We start from the raw sequence: 20,357 nt of genomic DNA, 5'->3' as shown, positions 1-20,357 counted from the left end.
ATTCTTAGGTTTCTGGAATGGGAAGTTTCCTGGGAGCATATTCTGAAGTCTCAGTGTAAGCATTCTTACATTGAAGAGAGAGAAGGAGGGAAGAAGGGAGGGAGAAAGAGAGAATGAGAGAGAGGGAAAGAGAGATGAATTGACATTAGGTGAAATGAAGGAAACATATTTTTAATGTCATTGCAATCAAGCAATTGATCCCCAGGGTTCAGGATCTGGGCCTCTGCAGATTCTCAGGGTGTGAAATTTCCTAGATTTAAAACTTTGTTCCCCTAGGCCCGTAACTGCCTGATCAGATGCCCTCATCACTTTTCTATTGAGTTCCTGCAGCTTGATAACAGAATTATCTGTTGGACTCATACTGCCAGGGCAGCTAGCTGGCACTGGTGCATGTTTCAGTGTGTGGGGCTCTGATCTAAGCTTACTTCATGTATCAACTTGTTTATTTCCTCCAGAACCCCATGACCAGGTAATAATAGTATTATCATGTTATAGAAGAGGGGCGTAGGTCCACACTGAGACAGCTGCCAAGGCCACTCAGGTGAGGAACTGCTGAGTTAGAGATCCACCTCGAGTCTCCTGGCCATGAAGCCATCAGTCTTGCTCAGTTGTCTATAAAATGCTTAGGATGTGTGGGCTACAAGAGGGAAGAGACTTAGGGAATCTAATTTTCTGTGAGTTCCTAGTTCCAAAAATAGTGTGTGGGATGTGGTTGAGTAAGTGAATAAATTTACACTGTCTCCCTTGAAGGAAACCTTGTTTGCATTGAAAATCTGATGACCTGTTTCCAGAATGAGGCAGACTGGAGAGTCAGACAGCAAAGTGTGAAGTTTTCCTGAATTTTAATACAGTCCCCAGAGAAAACAGCATGTGGCTATGATGTACATCTGGTGAGGAAAACACCACATCTCATCTCTCACACTTCCTACTCATTTGTCCCCAAGAAGGAGAAGAGCGCCATGAACCAAAGCAGTGTGTCCGAGTTCCTCCTCCTGGGGCTCCCCATCTGGCCCCAGCAGCAAGGCATGTACTACGCCCTGTTCCTGGGCATGTACCTGACCACAGTGCTGGGGAACCTGCTCATCCTCCTGCTCATCAGGCTGGACTCTCGCCTGCACACCCCCATGTACTTCTTCCTCAGCCACTTGGCCTTTTCTGATGTCTCTTTATCATCTGTCACTGTCCCTAAGATGCTCAGGAACATGCAGACTCAGCACTTATCCATCCCCTATGAGGGATGCATTTCTCAGATGTATTTTTTCTTACTTTTTGTGTGTGTTGACAATTTTCTTCTTGCAGTGATGGCCTATGACAGGTATGTGGCCATTTGCCACCCCCTCCACTACACCATCATCATGAGGAAGGAGCCGTGTGTCCTACTGGCGGCTGGGTCCTGGTTCTTCTCTTGTGCACATGCCCTCTTGCATACCCTCCTCCTGTGCCACCTGTCCTCCTGTGCTGACAACGCCATCCCCCACTACTTCTGTGAACTCACTGAACTCCTGAAGCTGACCTGCTCAGATGACTCCCTCAATGAGCTAGTTATCCTCGCTGAGGGGGGAGTGTTAACTCTCCTGCCTTTGAGTGCTATTTTGGGCTCTTATGTCTGCATTGGGGCCACTGTTCTAAGGGTCCCCTCCACTAAGAAGATCTGCAAAGTTCTGTCCACCTGTGGCTCTCACCTCTTCTTGGTGTTTTTGTACTATGGGACCCTTGCAATTATTTATTTCTTTCCTTCCTCAGACAATTCCCAAGTCAAGGATGTCATTGCTTCAGTTATGTATACAGTGGTGACACCTATGTTGAATCCCTTTGTCTACAGCCTGAGGAATAAAGACATGAAATTGGCTCTGAGGATGCTTTACAGAAAAGTGGTTACAGTTTCCAAGTAATGTTTACCCACTCATGTTCTTAATTCTTCTAGAGATGCTTCTTGAGATAATTCCCCCCAAATTTGTGCAGGTGGCTGTAGTAGACTGCAAAAGTGGTCACAGTACTTTGCATCTCTTCCTTTTCATTGTGGAATTTATTTCCTCACCCTTTGAATCTGAGAAGATCTTGTGACTTAATTTGACTATAGCTTTGTAGTAATGATATAATATAGTAACAATATTATTTCCAAGGTGAGGCAGAGTGTGTTCCTGCTGCTCTTGGAACCAGAGACCACCAAGTAAGCCAACCTCGCTAGGCTGCACAGAGATGAGAGGCCACTTGGAGAACAAAGGTGCCCCTGCTAACAGCCAGCTTCCAGGTGATCTGGTCAGTGACTGTGGGGGCATGAATGAGTCCCTGTTGAGATCAGCTGAACCTAGCCAAGACCAGATGCACCTTCCAGCTGAGCCCAGCCCAGGCCAAATCTCTAGCTTGTAGGATCATCTCACCAACACTGGTTAAAGCACCCAGTCTGGGGATTATTAAGCAGCAAAAGCTAACTGATAGAACTACTGGTCTTACCACTGGTTTGATCCAAACTTCTCTTTATTTCAATGGTCCATTTCCCCTCTTGGTCCCCTGCTTGGATTTGACGATTCCATGTTTCCTTCCCATCTTCTAGGACTTCCTGTCTGTCAAACATGCAGGTTCACAGACACACCATGATGCGCCTCAAAATCTTAGCTTTAGGAAATCTCTTGTCCATGTCATTGTCCTGTAACCCTCAGTTTTTTCATGTGACATAACTATTAATATAAAAATTATTTACAAATAAAGAATGGGCATTAGCTCAGCCTCTCCCAGACAGATGCTCAAACAGCCACTGCAAGAGGAACAAGTGAGACTTTGAGTGACCTGAGTTCATGGAACTCCTCTTTCTATCTTTAGATGTCACAGTTTATGATATTATGAATGTCTGAATGTATAGCTGGGAGACTAAGAGAAAACCAGGAGACGGTAAAGAAATTTAACTTTTAACCATGATCTTCAATTTTATTACCCAATCCTAAATTTCAGGAAACATTATTCTCTTGTATTATATTGGTTTTAAACTAGAAATTATGTTCAATATCAAAGACTAAACACAAAGAAAGCAATGGAGAAAAGCCCTGCTGTTCCCACATTACTACTTATGCCCCCCACTTTGCAGAGACTCTGATAAATCACCTGCTTTGAGAATTGCTGATTTAGAGGATGGAGGGTGAGCGCATTCCATGCCATGCTGAGGGGAGTATTGTTGGCAGTCACTCCATTATTCTCTTGTATGTTTGCAGATTTCCCCTAAGTAGAAGGGGCACTGAAAGTAAATTGTGCCGGGATATTTGGTAAGGGAATGGATCTTATAGCACACAAACAAACAAATGTCCTTCCTGGAAGTCTTGTTGTTCAGTGTTTGCAGACATGGGATTATTCACATTTTCCAAGAACACTGTTAACAATGCACATATTATAAGGTTGGTATAAAACTCGAGTGAGAGAGAAATTCAGATTAACCTTCACTTTTGTCAAGTGTAAGAGTTATAGTTGTAAACATGTTGTCTCATCAATCTGAAGAGTTAAGATGACTTGGGCTGGGGATGTGGCTCAAGCGGTAATGTGCTCACCTGGCATGCATGGGGCACTGGGTTCCATCCTCAGTACCACATAAAAATAAAATAAAGATGTTGTGTCCACCGAAAAAAATATTAAAAAATTCTCTCTCTCTCTAAAAAAAGATGACTTGTTACAATGTAAACATATGTGAACCTCCTACTCCCAAAAAAGATATTACATAAGAAATGTAAGTTTATTCTATAGAAAGAGAAATAATTTTAGTTCTAAGATTAGAGAACATTCAGTAATATTGCATTTTATCTAAGTTTTATGTTCTTTCTCAGGGTACTGATACCAAGATGAAAAGTTAAAAATTCTCCAAAGTGATACTTGGTTTAATTGGAATAAAATTTCCATAAGATTAGCACTTAAGTGAAAGAATGGAAAGGGGCAATATGAAGGATTATTTCTTTATCTGAATTATGGCTACATAGGTGTGTTTCCTCTGGGATTGTTCATCAGATTGTGCCTTTACTGCATGTTTAGTTCTATGCATGCTGTATTTCCATTCACAAATATTTATTCTTAATAAAACATTTTAATCTACTTTTGCATTACCCACAAGCTACTCTTATGTTTCCTCTCAGAAGGAAATGGGTATCCTGAATTTTGTGTTAATATTTCAATATTTTCTGTTTTTAAGTCCTTTGGGTATAGACCAAGGAGAGGAATAGCTGGGTCAAATGGTGTTTCCATTCCCAGTTTTTCAAGGAATCTCCATACTGCTTTCCATATTGGCTGCACCAATTTGCAGTTCCACCAGCAGTGTATGAGTGAACCTTTTCCCCACATCCTCACCAACACTTGTTGTTGTTTGTCTTCATAATAACTGCCATGGAGTGAGTTGATATCTTAGAGTGGTTTTGATTTGCATTTCTCTAATTGCTAGAGATGATGAACTTTTTTTTTTCATATATTTGTTGATTGATTGTCTATCCTTTTCTGAGAAGTGTCTGTCCAGGTCCTTGGCCCATTTATTGATTGGATTTTTTTTGTGCTCAGCTTTTTGAGTTCTTTATATACCCTAGAGATTAGTGCTCTATCTTATGTCTGAGGGGTAAAAGTTTGCTCCTAGGATGTAGGCTCTCTGTTCACCTCACAGATTGTTTCTTTTTTAAATTTATTTTTATTTTTTTTTATTTATATATGACAGCAGAATGCATTACAATTCTTATTACACATACAGATCACAATTTTTCATATCTCTAGTTGTATACACAGTATATTCACACCAATTCGTGTCTTTATACCTGTACTTTGGATAATAATTATCATTACATTCCACCATCATTAATAACCCCATTCCCCTTTCCTTACCCTCCAACCCCTCTGCCCTATCTAGAGTTCGTCTATTCCTCCCATGCTCCCCCTCCCTATCCCACTATGAATCAACCTCCTTATATCAAAGAAAACATTCAGCATTTGGTTTCTTGGGATTGGCTAACTTCATTAAGAATTATCTTCTCCAATGCCATCCATTTGCAGAAACAATCTGCAAATGCCATAATTTTATTCTCTTTTATTGCTGAGTAATATTTTATTGTGTATACATGCCACATTTTTTTTATCCATTCATCTACTGAAGGGCAAGATTTTTCCCAACCTTTCACCTTCAGTCTGTGTATATCTTTTCCTATCAGATGAGTCTCATGGAGGCAGCATATTGTTGGGTCTTGTTTTTTAAACTCAATCTGCTAGCATATGTCTTTTGATTGGTGAGCTTAATCCATTAACATTCAGGGTTATTATTGAGACATGGTTTGTATTCCCAGTCTTATTTGGTTATTTTTGTTATTTAACTCGACTTGATTTTCTTCTTTGATTAGGTTTTTCCTTCTGGGTACCACCTCCCTCTGCTGATTTTCATCATTGTTTTTTGTTTTCTCTTCATGGAATATTTTTCCAAGGATGTTTTGTAGTGCTGATTTTCTAGCTATAAATTCTTTTAACTTTTGTTTATCGTGGAAGGTTTTAATTTCATCTTCAAATCTAAAACTTAATTTTTCTGAGACAAGATTCTTGGTTGGTACTTATTTTCTTTCAAAGCTTGACATACGTTGTTCCAGGATCTTCTAGCTTTCAGGGTCTGTGTTGAAAAATCTGCCATTATCCTAATTGGTTTTCCCCTATATGTAATCTGATTCCTTTCTCTTGTGCTTTTAAAATTCTTTTTTTTAATCTGTACGTTGGGAATTTTTATTATAATGTGCCTTGGTGTGAATCTATTGTGATTTTGTACATTTGGCATCCTGTAGGCTTCTTGAATTTGGATTTCCAATTTATTTTTCATGTTTGGAAAGTTCACTGATATTATTTCATTGAATACATTGTTCATTCCTTTGGTTTGGACCTCTATCTCAATAACTCTTAAATTTTTTTTTATGCTACCCGTATTTCTTGAATGTTCTGCTCATGGTTTCTTACCATTATCACTGTGTTGTCTATGTTCTTTTCAAGATTATATATTTTGTCTTCATTGTCTGAGGTCCTGTCTTCCAAGTAGTATACTCTGTTGGTGATACTTTCAATTGAGCTTTTAATTTGGTTTATTGTTTCTTTCATTTCAAAGATTCCTGTTTGTTTGTTTGTTTGTTTGTTTTTTCAGTATCTCTATCTCCCTGTTGGGGTGATATTTTGCTTCCTGTATTTGTTTATATAGCTCCTTGTTAAAGTGATCTTTCACTGCCTGTATTTGCTCTCTAATATCTTCCTTGAGTTCACAGAATGTTTTAACTAGGTACATCCTGAACTCCTTCTCTGTCATTTCTTCTGTTGTGGCTGGCAATGATTCTAAGGATGTGGTATCTTGGTTTGTTGGGGGCACTTTCTTCCCTGTCTTTTCATGTTGCTCCTGTGTCTTCCTTTCCAGCTCTGTGGGTCTGGGGTGTTATGGTTTTTACCCTATAGGTTTGTAGTGCTCTTGTAGGGTTCCAAGACCTCTCCTTCATGGGGAAAGACAATGTTAACAGATCCCAATGTCAACAATGTACCACCTATGAACAATTTGTTGGTATTAAGACGTTTACAGTTTAGTCTCAATGTACAGAAATGTTGGATTCCATTATTATCTAAAATATAATCAGTAGTTTTGTAAAAAGGTTTATAGTTTCTGACGGTGGACAATGAACTGGTGGTGAGGTGTAGGACGATATGCTGAGGAGGTAGGATGTAAGGATATGGAGTTAATATATCTTAGGAAGCGTGAAGGAGAAATGTAGTGAAGAGGGTTAGTAGCAAGAGAACAGACAGGAAGTAATTTAGGGTAGGCAAGTACATGGGAAGACAGTAGAGTACATAAAACAAACACACATATGTATTTAGAAAAATACAGATGTTAAAACAGTAAAGTTTGGAGGGGGAAAGAAAAATGAAAGAAGAAAAAGGAAAAGAAAAAAAGGGCATATACAACACCTCTATATTATATTATTCAGATGACTCAGTCCTCAAAATCCAATTTCATGCAGTGTCCTTGGGTTCACATATGTTGGGGATATGAGGGCCGGAGGATGAAGGGGTAGAAGAGAGAGAAAAAAAAAAAAAAAACTGGGTGGAAGAAGCCAAGGTTGTAGCTAGCTTTAGAGATCCGTATCTTTCCTATTTCTCTTCTCATCCAATAGGTGGTGTCATCTGTTGTAAGCTGCTGTCTCTGCCCTCAGGATGGTGGAGGTAACCAGGGTGGGAAGACTGGTCCTGGTGTAGGGCGTCTGGAAGCAGGGAACGGCACCTGCCAACCCTGCAGGAAGACTGCATGTCACAGGTCTTTTTTGGGGACGGCTCGTATGACTTGAGCGCCCGACACTATCTCCCTCTCTTGCCTGGAGATTTCCCAGTTTCTGGTTTCTCTGTTAGGCTCCAAACTTTAGCCCGCCTTCCCCTCCCTTAGCAATTCCTAATTGAGGAACCTCTCACACCAGAGCTCCCTTGGGCGGTGCCCTGGTCGCACTGGGCACCTGTTCTGGGCAGCTACTCTGTTGGGTTACTGCCACTGGGGAGAGGCAGAGGTTGCAAACCTGGTACCTGGCTGCTGGGGATCTGATCTGGGACCTGACCTGCCTAATATGGTGAGAATATTGAGCCAAGATGGTGGCAACCTGCTTTCAGTGTGGGGTGTCTGGTGGGGTGGGGGGACCTGGGTGATGGCATTGTGCAGCTGAGTGACCTTCAAGGGGTGGAGTGGAGTCTTGGAGATCTGCAGATGTGTTGATAGGTGATTCTGCTCTGGCCTTGGTGAGCCCTGGGTGGCTAGACCTTCAGACTTTTGGTATTGAGAGCCAGGAGTCCTACTGGAACCGCGGAAGCCCGGAGCCCTGCACAGGGTCATGGCCTGGGTACAGTATTCTTGATTGGCACTCATTTTCTTTTAGTGACCTCTCTATTCTGCCATCTTCTCGAGGTCTCATATTGCTTAGTTAGTTGAGAAGTCATGAGTAGTAATTTTTTTTTAATCTTCATGAAAGCAGGGAAAGGAGGAGGTGACCATGAAGTTCTGGTTTGAGAAGGAAGGATTGGTAACCCTGGACTTCTAGGAAACAGGCAGGTCCACTGGAGCACTATCATCAAGGCAACAGGTAGTCAACCATGACCCATAGGACCCAGAACCACTCCAGAGGCTTAAATATCTTACATGATTACTTCACTCAAACAGCAGTTCCATGTGCAGGTTGATTTCTAACTTGAACAAATCAATAGCATAAGTCTTCATATATCTTCACCTTTAATAATGAGCACAAGGTGTTCATTATCTACCAATCATGGTAGAGTAGACCTATTTTTAATGGTTTGGATATGAGGTGTCCCTCAAAAGCTCATATGTGAGATAATGAAAGACGGTTTTGAGGAGAAATGATTGGGTTATGAGAGCCTTAACCCAACCAGTGAATCAATCCCCTGATGGGATTAACAGAGTGGTAAGTGAAGGCAGGCAGGGTATAGCTTGAGGAGGTTGGTATTGGGGGTTTACCTTTGAAGGTATATATTTTGTGTCCAGCAAGTGAAATCTCTCTCTCTCTCTCTCTCTCTCTCTCTCTCTCTCTCTCTCTCTCTCTGCTTTCTGATCATCATGTGAGCTGCTCCCTCCACCACACTCTTCTGCCATGATGTTCAGCCCCACCTGGTGCCCCAAGGAGCAGAACCAGCTGTTCATGGTCTGAGACTTCTGAAACTGGGAGCCCACAAATAAACTTTCCTCCTCCACAACTGTTCTTGTCAGGTCTTTTAGTCACAACAGTGAAAAAGCTGACTAAAAGGTATATTCAATGGATTTAAAATCATTTTTGTAAGGGGTTGAGTGAAATCATACATTAAGGAGCTATTTTATGGTTTTGTGAGGAACTTACATAGCAAAATTCTGACAGCTCAGCCTTTGGGCTGGGATTTATAGAAACTGCATTGCATTTCCTGGGTCCAGGAATGATGATCAGTTATAAGTTTCTGATTCTTTTATTCAGAGAGTGATAGGATTAGGGTGTTTCTAGTGTTCTTGATTTAGCATGGGGTCAGAAGTAGAAACTTTGATATCAGACTCAGCTCCAGCTTGGTTTATTATGGATTCTCAGTCACATTTTTCTAATGTAAAGAGAAGGCAAGAAGCTTTGTGGATCACCAGGTTCTTATTATTATTCCTCCAAGGTGAACTCTTTCATGTTGCTTCAACAAGTCGTTCTTCCCCCAAGGGAGCCAAAGACAATGAAGTAATTAGATCCTATTCATGTTTAGTTGACCTGGGGATAGTGTAATTGACCCCTAGAGCATCTCCGTGGTTTGTCAACTTAGAACTCACTCTGATTTCTTTGATTTCATATTACATATATGCATCTTGAATACTTCTGAACTGGTAGGTCTTCTGCCTGTCCCAGTGGAACAGTTTAACCACCTGTTTTACTGTATGTTGAGCCCGCTAGAGAGAAATGCAAGAACCTTCTCCTGGCTCACAGCTGAAGGTAACTCTACTCATCATCTACGGAAACTTGTCAGAGATGAAGTAGAATTTATATTAAATAATTTGATTGTAGGTGTTTGTGTGTGTGTATGTTTGTGTCTAGTGTATGCTACTTATGCCTAGCTCCTACTACACTCACTCTACACTATGAGAAATAGCACCCTGTAAAGACATTCATATTAAATGGAGTAACTATCTGAAATTTGAGAGGATAGGAAAAAAACATATCTCCATGTTTAATTATTTCCTCAAAAGGGTTCTGACTAATTTTGAGAAGATATGAGAAAAACATGCCTCCTTTTGTTTATCTTTATTCCATTAAGTCTTTTTGGGATTTGTACCAAATTTTATACCAAATCTCTGAAATTTTATTCATCTCTTCTGCCACAATCCAGGTGTAACAGGTGTTATTTTGTGTCTAAACTGCTGCCGTGACCTCCTATTCAGTTTCTTGCTGAATCTCTTGCTTTGTTGAAATCTGCTTTTCTACCCAGTAAAGAGCAAGTTACTTAAAACTTTCACTTATGTGTTTATTCAAACCTTTTCTTGGGTATGCTTTTGCTTTGAGAATAGCACTGAAACTTTCTATCATGTCAGAAATGTCTCCATGTTCTTCCCAGGTTGATCATGCTCTTCAATTTCTCTGTCCTGTGCCCAGGTCCCGTCCTCCCCAAACACCTAACTACAGTACCCATACTTTGATATTCATATGACAAACTTTTATATCCATGACTCCATGAAGTACATGAGAGAAACTGCTTCCTCAACACCATAGTCTCATGAAATAGGACAGTCCATCAAAACTGTGAATATACAAACTTACTTCCATAATGTCAGATTTGCATTATAACTCCCAGGTTTCTTAAGTTGGCACCTGGACTCATCTGATGATCATTCATTGATTTCATGGTTTCTTTTCTTTTCTTTCTTTTTTTTTAGGTGGACACAATGTCTTTATTTTCACTTTATGTGGTGCTGAGGAACAAACCCAGTGCCTCATGCATGCTAGGCGAGCGCTTTACCTCTGAGCCACAACCCCAGCCCCTATTTCATGGTTTCTCCAAAAGATACTGTGTTAGTTCCTAGGTGGTCAAATAACACAGCTTGTCCAGACAATCACTGGAGCATTAGTGTGGTGACAGTTGGAGATACTCCAGTTAACATGTACATACATATTAATTAGCTGAAAATCTATGTTGTTGTGTAATACTCCCAGTGACTTCTCATTCTTTCACATTTCCAACTCCTGTTTTCTCTACAGAAAAAAGTAACTTGAAGAGCATGAGGAGGGACAATCAGAGCAGTGTGTCTGAGTTCCTCCTCCTGGGGCTCCCCATCCAGCTAGAGCAGCAAGGCATGTACTACGCCCTGTTCCTGGGCATGTACCTGACCACGGTGCTGGGGAACCTGCTCATCCTCCTGCTCATCAGGCTGGACTCTCGCCTGCACACCCCCATGTACTTCTTCCTCAGCCACTTGGCCCTCACTGACATCTCTTTCTCATCTGTCACGGCTCCAAAGATGCTCATGAACATGCTGACGCAGACTCAGTCCATCTCCTATGCTGGGTGCATTTCCCAGGCATATTTTTTCCTATTTTTTGTGGATCTTGACAGCTTCCTTCTGACCTCAATGGCCTATGACAGGTATGTGGCCATCTGCCACCCTCTTCATTACACCAGAATGATGAGGCAGAGCCTCTGTTTCCTGCTAGTGGTTGTGTCCTGGGTCTTGTCTTTTGCCATTGCCCTTTTGCACACCCTCCTCCTAGCCCGTCTCTCTTTCCTTAGAGGCAACACTCTGCCCCACTTCTTCTGTGACCTCTCTGCCTTACTCAAGCTGTCCAGCTCTGACACCACCATCAATCAGCTGGTCATCCTCACTGTAGGAGTGGTGGTCATCACTCTGCCACTCCTGTGCATTCTGGTCTCTTATGGCCACATTGGGGCCAGTGTCCTGAGAAGACCCTCCATCAAGGGCATCTGCAAAGCCTTGTCCACATGTGGCTCTCACCTCTCTGTGGTTTCTCTGTACTATGGAGCCATTATTGGACTTTACTTTGTCCCTTCATCCAATAACACTAATGACAAGGATGTCATTGTGTCTGTGTTGTACACTCTGGTCACCCCCATGCTGAATCCCTTCATCTACAGTCTGAGAAATCGGGATATGAAAGGAGCTCTGAGGAACATCCTCAGGAGAGGAACATTTTCAGCATAGTGGGACTGTCTTTTTACTGTATGTAGATGAGATCTTCTTGATCCCACATGTCTTCCATTTCCTCTCTTAAATGCTGTTGTTTCGTGAATCTTGATGTGACACTCTAGTTTTCTATCTGCAATTCATCCCAGATAGTTTTTCTGTCTGATTACTTTGATCTTAAGATTTAGGAATGGTTTGTACAAGCATACTTGCATTACTCTCTCTCTCTTAAATTTTTCATTTTCTTAAGGTGTCCCTGTCCATCACACATATTCCCCCTTTTAATGAACTGACCTAATAACAAAATAAATGGCTTTCATGAAATAGCAGGCAATGATCCATACAGAATTGTTATAGGTCTCAAATGGTACACAGATACTTACTTTGAATCCTGTAATTTATGAGGATACTTTTCAACCCTTGGCTAAATTACTCCCATTTTGCTGGAAATTGTATTTTCATCTTTATAAAAATATTGAAATAGCATGACAACAAAATATCATATAAATATATACATGCATATATAACATTATATTATATATGTATATACTTATTTGTACATATATATGTGACATGAATGCATTTTAAATAGCAATATTAAAAGAAATATCCATTTAAAAATATCTAGGCTTAAAAAATAGAAAATTAGCAACATTTTTGGAGTTTCTGTTGTCCTTCTCAATTGTTTTTCTTTCCCCTGGAGATACCTAGCATCTTTACTATTTTAAATAATCCTTGAATGCATAAGAGTTATACATAATTGTGGGGTCATTTGACATGTTGATAAATGCATGTATCACTTCTCTTTTGATATTTCAATTTTGACTGCTGAATATTTCATATAAATGAAGTGGCTTTATTTGTTTATTTATTTATTTTAATGAAATGTCTGACTTTATTAGAATGGTATTAGGCTTTAAATATACCAATTTTGGTAATCAAATTATTGTTTTTTTTCCTTTAATAACAAATGACACTAGAGAAGTGCAACACTGGCCCAACAGCCTTGTCTTTTCTGTTATAGCAAGAAACAGAATGTGAGTCATCAGAAAGCACTAGCAGGCATCAGTTAGTTCTTAAAGGTTCTTAGTTCCAAAAGCACTTGCAAAGAAAATCATTGGTTTTCTGGAATCCCTGCATACACCAAATCTTATGAGGCTTTTTGAATGTGTCCTTTACTTGGTCACTTTTTCTTCCTCAAATACTACAGTTTTTCTTTGACTTTTTTCATCAAAGTACAAAAAGCATGAAATGTAAACAAATGCTTGCATTACACACTTGGAAGTGTTCAACTCAAGCATTATAGAGTTTTCTATATACAGATAAATTCCATCAAATCTTGGATAATTTAATAATATACAAAGTATCAGGGCGCAGAATGAATTAAAACCCGCTTGTTTTTGTTATGCAGAAGATTCGAATGTTCAATCTAAAGAAAAAATAATCATTTGGCTCTCTTCTACATTTGCATGTTGATACACTTATTAAAATATTCTTGTATAATCATGTTTGGTCTTACTATTTCAAGTCAGGTTTGAAACCACAAAACCAGCCATCCAGACAAAACAGGTAATGAAAAAGGTTCTCTCTTCTCCACTTCCATAACCCCAATAACTCTGAAGCCAATTGCAACATGACTCCAAATACTGGATTGTTACGACAATTACTAGGTCCAATTCAATCATAATCCTTTTTGGTGTGGCATACTTGATAGGACTCAGGCGTGGAAGCCAGCATTGATCCTCCAAACCAAACTGTGTGATAACTTGTACATCAATAGGTTTTGGCTTTAATCTACCACCACTCAGTTCCTCACTTCATTTTAGCCTGGCATCTACATCTACAGTTCTTTTCAAATCTCTTTGCAGGCAATGTCCAAAGTCCCTGAACGTGGTTGAACCTCCAGAGGACAATATTCTTGTAGAGAGGACATCTGACATCAATAGGACAATTTTGAATTACCTCATCTACAACTTCTGAGATCGGATTGTGTAAAGTCTGGATTAGCAAATTCTGCATGAAAAAAGATTTCAGGTCCCAAGGATCTCTTATAACCATCAATAGAAAATTCTTTCTTTGAAATAGCATTGATTCCAGGATACTGCTTAATCCACTTTGATCCATCTGTGTCATATTTGATAAACTTTTTTTTACCAGATCTGGGCAGACATAACTATAGCATTCCTTTACTGCCTTTGTGCTTTCCACAGATTTCTCTGGAGGGACTAACATGAGTGACACCATCTCCACTGTCTATTACCGTACAGTATCTTCCCTGTTTCCTGGAGTATTCAGTGGAGGTTCAGTCAAAAGAAAATAATGGTCTTCAGGTTCTGCCCTTAAATATTTAAAGATCACTTGCTCCATAAAACTTTCCAACAAGTCCCAATCTTCAACTATGCCAAGGTGGATTGGCCACTTTGTTGCATATGTAAGTTTTTCTATTGCTTCATCACCAATGAAGAAGTCTAGGCCATGAACACCTTTCATGACCCCCTTTGGGCTTGATCACCCATTTTTGCTGACTCCTGAATAGCAATACAGGAGGGATGATAAAGTGTGGTTCTGTATATTTCCAGCAGATACTAGTTTTGCATATAAGAAGCGCTTCTCTTTTCTCTATCTTCTGCCAACCCAGTCTCCCCGCACTGAATCCCTGAGTCCCCACGCCCACAGGCAGGAAGGAACGTGGAGGGAAAGGAAAGCCAGGTGGCCTGGGCTGGGCGACCACATCTAGGGTGAAGAACACCCGGAGGCAGCGGCCCCATCTGTGCTCACCATGGTGGGGGAAGGCAGGGAAGGGTAGCGTGGAGGAAGCCACTCCCTGGGGGGTCCTAGAATATAAGAATAACCCTAGAATTTAAGCAGAACAAAATGGACAATTCTGGTGTGAGCTTATAAGAACAAAATGCTGATGAGAATGTGGACAGGTAGAGACTGTACTCATTAGGTTTTAGATGGAAATGAAGACTCTATTGGAAACTGGACTAGAAGTCATCCACATTACCTATGGTAAAAAATTTATTTACATCCCGTCCTTTACATGAGAATTAATGTGAGACAGAATTTAAAGGCAATGGGCTAATTAATCTGGTAGAGGAAACTTCAAGGCAGTAGAGCCATCAGCAGCAGCATAGGTATTGCTGGCAGCATTTAGACAGGTTTACAACAAGAAGCAGAGGAGAAAGATTTAAACAATGTGCAGTTGGGTCAGGAAAAAAACCTGTGTAAAGTTGGGGCCATGATGCTGAAAAGACTAACATCATTATCAAGAAGCCAAATACTTTGTACCTGGATAAGAGAAAAGATGACTTGAAAGCATCTTAGCAATTGTCAAGATACCACCCATTCCAGACTCAGTGGTTTGAAAGTAAAAACTCATTGGAAAGACTTTGCTTTGATGAGAGTCAGCGTGCCCTTCTCCCACAAGGTCACATAGGAAGCCCAGGTTTCATTTCACCATACTAAGAAGTCCCTGTAGCCATGTTTCAAGTGGCTTCTGCTCAATCTGTTGGCAGGCCTTGGCATGATCAATGTAGCTCTGGTTTTACAGGCATGAGGAATGCAAAAATTACAGGATCTGGAGGCTTCCACTGAGGTTTCAAAGGAAGGCCTGGGATGCCAGGCAATGAGTGGTAGGTTTGAAATTCCCATGGGCAATGTTGAGGGGATGGTGCATGAAGTTGTGATAGTGAAACTGAAGCTGCAATGGATACCCCAGGAAGTAAGAGATATCAGGAATGTGAAACATCTATCCATGAAAGCTTCAGACAGGAACTATGTCCATCATCTCCTGAATCAGCTGTAGCACCTGGAGCCCACTGAGGCAGAGCCAGAGGGTTAGGAGGACTAGGGGTATATGCATGTGAATATGTAAGGAGAAGAGAGGCCAGGCTACACAATGGGGAAATTGCCTAAGACGATTCATTTGGGTGCACAGTTGTCTTAGAAGACTTCTGGAGGTGGAATTCTTGACTGGTGGTTTTCTATAATGCAGTGCAATCTGAAGTGCTTGCTATACCACCAGTTCAAGTGAAAGAGTCAGATCCAGTTCTAGCTCCAGCATCAGTACCAGAATTGGTGCCAACTGCAGTATCAGCTCTACCACCAGCCCTCCAGCTAGATCTAGGTAGCGCCAGTTTCAAACTAGAGCCATTCAAGTCCAGGTCTAGCACTAGCTATGATGGCAGAGAGAGTTCCAGTGCAAATTTCAGTTTCAGTGCCAGCAATACAGTCTATTATAGAACCGCATTATCACATTGTTAAAATAAAAGATTAATGATCGCTTCTGGATGATCTTCACTAGGTGTGCTAGGGAACTCTCTGGAATGATGCTTTATGCATTGATACAAATTTACCAAATTAATTCACTAGTTCATTAGTATCTGAACCTTTAGTTGTCTGTAACTATATTGCATAATTAAAAAACAATTTCTGTATGTACCTTTTTGTTCAGAGATTGAGGGTGTTAAGAGTGTTTCTGGCATTCTTTTCTGTGGAGGGGAGTGCTGGGGATTGAACCCAGAGCCTCATGCATGCCAGGCAAATGCTTCATCACTGAGCTACATCCTCTGCCTATCTAATATTCTTGATATAACATGGCGCCAAAAGCAAGAGCCTTTGGTTATCACATCCAACCTCCTGCTTGGCTTATTATGGAATCTGAATTGTACTTTTCCCAAGGTCAACTGAGAAGACAAAAACTCTGGTGAACCATCGAGTTTCTAATTGCAGTCTTTTGATTTTTGTCATTATTCCTCCAAGGGCAAACTCTCTTATGCCTGCTTCAACAAGTGGCTCTTCACCCAAGGGAGCCAAAAGTGATGAAGTAATTATATCTGGTTTGTCTTTAATTTAGAGCTGAGATGGGGGATTGTCCCCAGGTCTACTCCATGGTTTGCAACACTGGTACTCACACCAATTTCTCAGGAACTGTGAACCAACTCTCTATATGTCTACCTTCTTTGATTCTGTGTGGACAGCTCTTCTCTCTGTTGCTATGGAAATTTGAGTGCCTTAGAGACTTTACCTGCTTCACTGTATTTTGTACATTCTAGAGGGACAGAGAAGAACCTTCTCATGACTTGTAGCTGAAGGTATCTATGCTTATTATCTAATGGCCATGTCAGAGCAGGGGTAGAATTTACATTAAATAGTATAATTGCATGTTTTTTTTTGTGCATGTGCATGTGTGTGTGTGTGTGTGTGTGTGTGTGTCTAGCATGTGCTTCCAATCCCTAGATTCTATCCCTCATCACATCATATTATGATAGCTCCGTGTAGAGTAATTTATCTTGAATAAGTATTTATCTAAATTGTGACGGCAGGGAAAAAAATCTCCAGATAGCATAATTTGTCTCACACTGATCCTACATCTAATTTTTGAGAAAAAGGTAGAAAAATCATATCTTCTTTTCTTATTCTTAGCCCCATTTTGTGTTGTTGGATTTTCTTAAAAATTCTATAATTTTGTTCATCTCTGCTGCCCCATCCAGGTGTAACAAGTAGTATTTTGTAACTAAATTACTGTAATAAATTATTCAAATTCCTGTTGATGCTCTCATCTTGCTATAATCTGATCTCTACCTAGTAGCAAGCAAGCTTTCTGAAATTCTTGGTCACTTCCTTACTTAATTTTTTTTAGTTTACTATTGTTTTATAATAGCAAAAAAGGTCTTACATACTCTGATTTCTTGATAAGTCTCCAAATCATATATTTCCCAGGCTTACCATGGTGTGGAGTTTTATCTGTTCCTCAAATACCCTATCCCTGTCCTCTCCAGATACTTAATAAGAATGCTCATTATCATAATATTTCTATAATAAGTTCTTCTATTAAGGACTACTTTTGAAGAACACATAAAGTATTGGTTTTCTCATCACCTAAGTCTCTTGTAATTTGACAGACTATCAAAACCATATATATACATTCCCTCCAATTCCATTTTTGAGACTTTATCCTACAGATATATATGATAGTAAGCAAAAAGGCAAAAGAACAATTTGGTTTATTGCAATATTGCTGGAATAGCAAAATATTAGAAACAACCTTTATGTCTAATAGGTAGCTAATTATCATTTTTACTGTCATAAACTGATACCAACATGATAATCAGTAACATAGCTGAATGTATAATCCATCCTAGGTTACAATATAACATTAAACATAATTTTAAACATAGGAGTTTTAAAGATGATTTCAATCAAGTTGGGAGAATTAGTACATTGATATAAATTTTAGTTAATTCCCCAAATGAGGGATGAGAGAGATAGTTAGACATTTTTCAGCTTTCAAAGAACAATTTCCTTTAGTTTTAACAATCTTTACATAGAATATAGTAGACAAGTTATCATATTCTTGTTTCCTATTCTTTGTGATTGCTTTCATGGATAGTTCTAAGATGAACTGATCTGAAGGAGAAGAAGAGGAATGATAGTATAAACAACATAGAAGAAATGTCAGAAACATGACCAAAAAATATAGACTAAGAATCTTTGGCTTAAAACCTAGGTTAGAAAATGTGAAAAGGGAGAAAATATTATTTGCTTTTGTTAGACAGACACAAGTAATTGTTTGGCAGGAGAAGATATGACTAGGAAAGTTTAGTATTTCCCAGTATTCTGATGACTTCTGTAAAAATGACCTGCTTTGCATTAAGGGAATATAGGAAGTAGGATTTGAAAGAGAACCTACTATTGCTGCATAGACAATGAAAATTCCTACAGAAAGGATAATATGGTATTGAAAATGTTTAGTGGGAAAGACTGTTCTTAAAGGAATGACCAATGAATGTATTGCAAAGCTTGTCACTAGATATTTTGTTATTGGCTGAGATTCATGCTCTTAAACTCCTTCTTTGGATCACTGCAGATGATATTTCCACCAGTTCTTCAGATCCTGCTATCTTGAAAATCCAAAGCAGCCCACCCTGCTGTCTTATCTTGATTAAATCCATAAAAACAAAAGCCAAAGTGTGTTCCAGAGGTGTGGGGAAGGCTAAGAGAGGCCAACAAGCCATAGAGATCATTTATTTTCTATTAGCTTGTTACAAACATGGTCTTGTACATAGCTTTCAAATTTTCAACATGAGCTCCTGGACTTCTTAAGCTTGAACCTGGTGGGTCTGATAACCATTCAGATGTCTCATGGTTTTTCCAAAAAATGTTCAGTTGTTTTATAGGTAGACAAATATCATCCTTTTTCCTGACCCTCACTAGCCCATCAGTGTGGCAAAAAGCCTGAGAGATTCAGGTTAAAATGCACTTACTGACTAATTCAAAGTCATAATTTTGTTGTATAGGCTTCCCAATGGCTTCTCATTGTTTCACATTTCCATCTCTTGTTTTGTCTACAGAAAAAGGTAACAAGAAGAGCATGAGGAGGGACAATCAGAGCAGTGTGTCCGAGTTCCTCCTCCTGGGGCTCCCCATCCAGCCAGAGCAGCAAGGCATGTACTACGCCCTGTTCCTGGGCATGTACCTGACCACGGTGCTGGGGAACCTGCTCATCCTCCTGCTCATCAGGCTGGACTCTCGCCTGCACACCCCCATGTACTTCTTCCTCAGCCACTTGGCCCTCACTGACATCTCTTTCTCCTCAGTCACGGCTCCAAAGATGCTCATGAACATGCTGACGCAGACTCAGTCCATCTCCTATGCTGGGTGCATTTGCCAGGAATTTTTTTTTGTTTTGTTTGCAGATCTTGACAACTTCCTTCTGACCTCAATGGCCTATGACAGGTATGTGGCCATCTGTCATCCCCTGCATTATCCCAGAATCATGAGTCAGAACCTCTGCTTTCTGTTAGTAATTGTGTCTTGGGTCTTATCCTTTGCCAATGCTCTTTTGCAAACTCTACTTCTAGCCCGTCTTTCTTTCCTTAAAGACAGCACTCTCCACCACTTCTTCTGTGACCTCTCTGCCTTAGTGAAGCTGTCCAGCTCAGACACCACCATCAACCAGCTGGTCATCCTCTCTGTAGGATCATTGGTTATTGCTGTGCCATTTATCTGCATTCTGGTCTCTTATGGCCACATTGGGGCCACCATCCTGAGAAGACCCTCCATCAAGGGCATCTGCAAAGCCTTGTCCACATGTGGCTCCCACCTCTCTGTGGTTTCTCTGTACTATGGAGCCATTATTGGACTCTACCTTTTCCCTTCATCCAATAGCAGTAAAGATAAAGATGTCATTGTGTCTGTGTTGTACACTCTGGTCATACCCATGCTGAATCCCTTCATCTACAGTCTGAGGAATCGGGATATGAAAGGAGCTCTGAGGAACATCCTCAGGAGGGGACCATTTTCAGCATAGTGGGAATTGTCTTTTTTATTACCATGCATGCTTTCTTTTCTCTCTGAATTGCTGTTTGTGAGTCTTGATGTGGCACTCTCTTTTCAGCATTTATTTCATCTTGGATACAGTTTCTCTCCCTCTTTAATTGTCTTATTGATCATGAAAATCATTGGAAAGTTTACAACAAACAACTTGCACATTTTTCCTTTTCTTGTAATACCCTTTTCCTATAGACATTTAAATTGTTATGCATTCATCATTTTTAAAAAATTGGATAGTCTGTAGCCATAGATATTCAAAGCAATTTTTTTTTTTACTTTCTCAAGATAACAAAAATATACCTTTTGGTGGGTTCATGATTTTATTTTTGTGTGTAATTTTGTAATAAATGTCAAA

General features: G+C 40.0%; 3 protein-coding genes and 1 pseudogene across 3 annotated transcripts; 3 read left to right on the top strand and 1 right to left on the bottom strand.

Moving 5' to 3' along the window:
- Positions 1–959: 959 nt before the first annotated feature.
- Positions 960–1,892, top strand: LOC143385361 (olfactory receptor 1J4-like). The gene has a single exon (XM_076840831.2). The coding sequence runs from the start codon at positions 960–962 to the stop codon at positions 1,890–1,892; it is 933 nt and encodes a 310-aa protein (XP_076696946.2).
- Positions 1,893–10,744: 8,852 nt separating this feature from the next.
- On the top strand, positions 10,745–11,683 carry LOC143390725 (olfactory receptor 1J21-like). Its single transcript, XM_076843138.2, has one exon. It carries the CDS (start codon positions 10,745–10,747, stop codon positions 11,681–11,683), a length of 939 nt encoding a protein of 312 aa, XP_076699253.2.
- A 1,500-nt stretch (positions 11,684–13,183) lies between these two features.
- LOC143385353 (actin-related protein 3 pseudogene) lies at positions 13,184–13,909 on the bottom strand (annotated as a pseudogene).
- A 5,131-nt stretch (positions 13,910–19,040) lies between these two features.
- Positions 19,041–19,979, top strand: LOC143385347 (olfactory receptor 1J21-like). The gene has a single exon (XM_076840805.2). It carries the CDS (start codon positions 19,041–19,043, stop codon positions 19,977–19,979), a length of 939 nt encoding a protein of 312 aa, XP_076696920.2.
- The last annotated feature ends 378 nt before the right edge of the window (positions 19,980–20,357 follow it).

Source organism: Callospermophilus lateralis, chromosome 2 (genome assembly GCF_048772815.1).
Source record: "Callospermophilus lateralis isolate mCalLat2 chromosome 2, mCalLat2.hap1, whole genome shotgun sequence".
Lineage (NCBI taxonomy): Eukaryota > Metazoa > Chordata > Mammalia > Rodentia > Sciuridae > Callospermophilus > Callospermophilus lateralis.
The sequence above is the reverse complement of the archived record's forward strand: the minus strand, read 5'-3'. Positions and strand labels throughout refer to the sequence as shown.

What these genes read in the sequence shown, in the direction of transcription:
- LOC143385361 (XM_076840831.2), top strand. Translation starts at nt 960, where the DNA reads ATGAACCAAAGCAGTGTGTCCGAGTTCCTCCTCCTGGGGCTCCCCATC.
- LOC143390725 (XM_076843138.2), top strand. Translation starts at nt 10,745, where the DNA reads ATGAGGAGGGACAATCAGAGCAGTGTGTCTGAGTTCCTCCTCCTGGGG.
- LOC143385347 (XM_076840805.2), top strand. Translation starts at nt 19,041, where the DNA reads ATGAGGAGGGACAATCAGAGCAGTGTGTCCGAGTTCCTCCTCCTGGGG.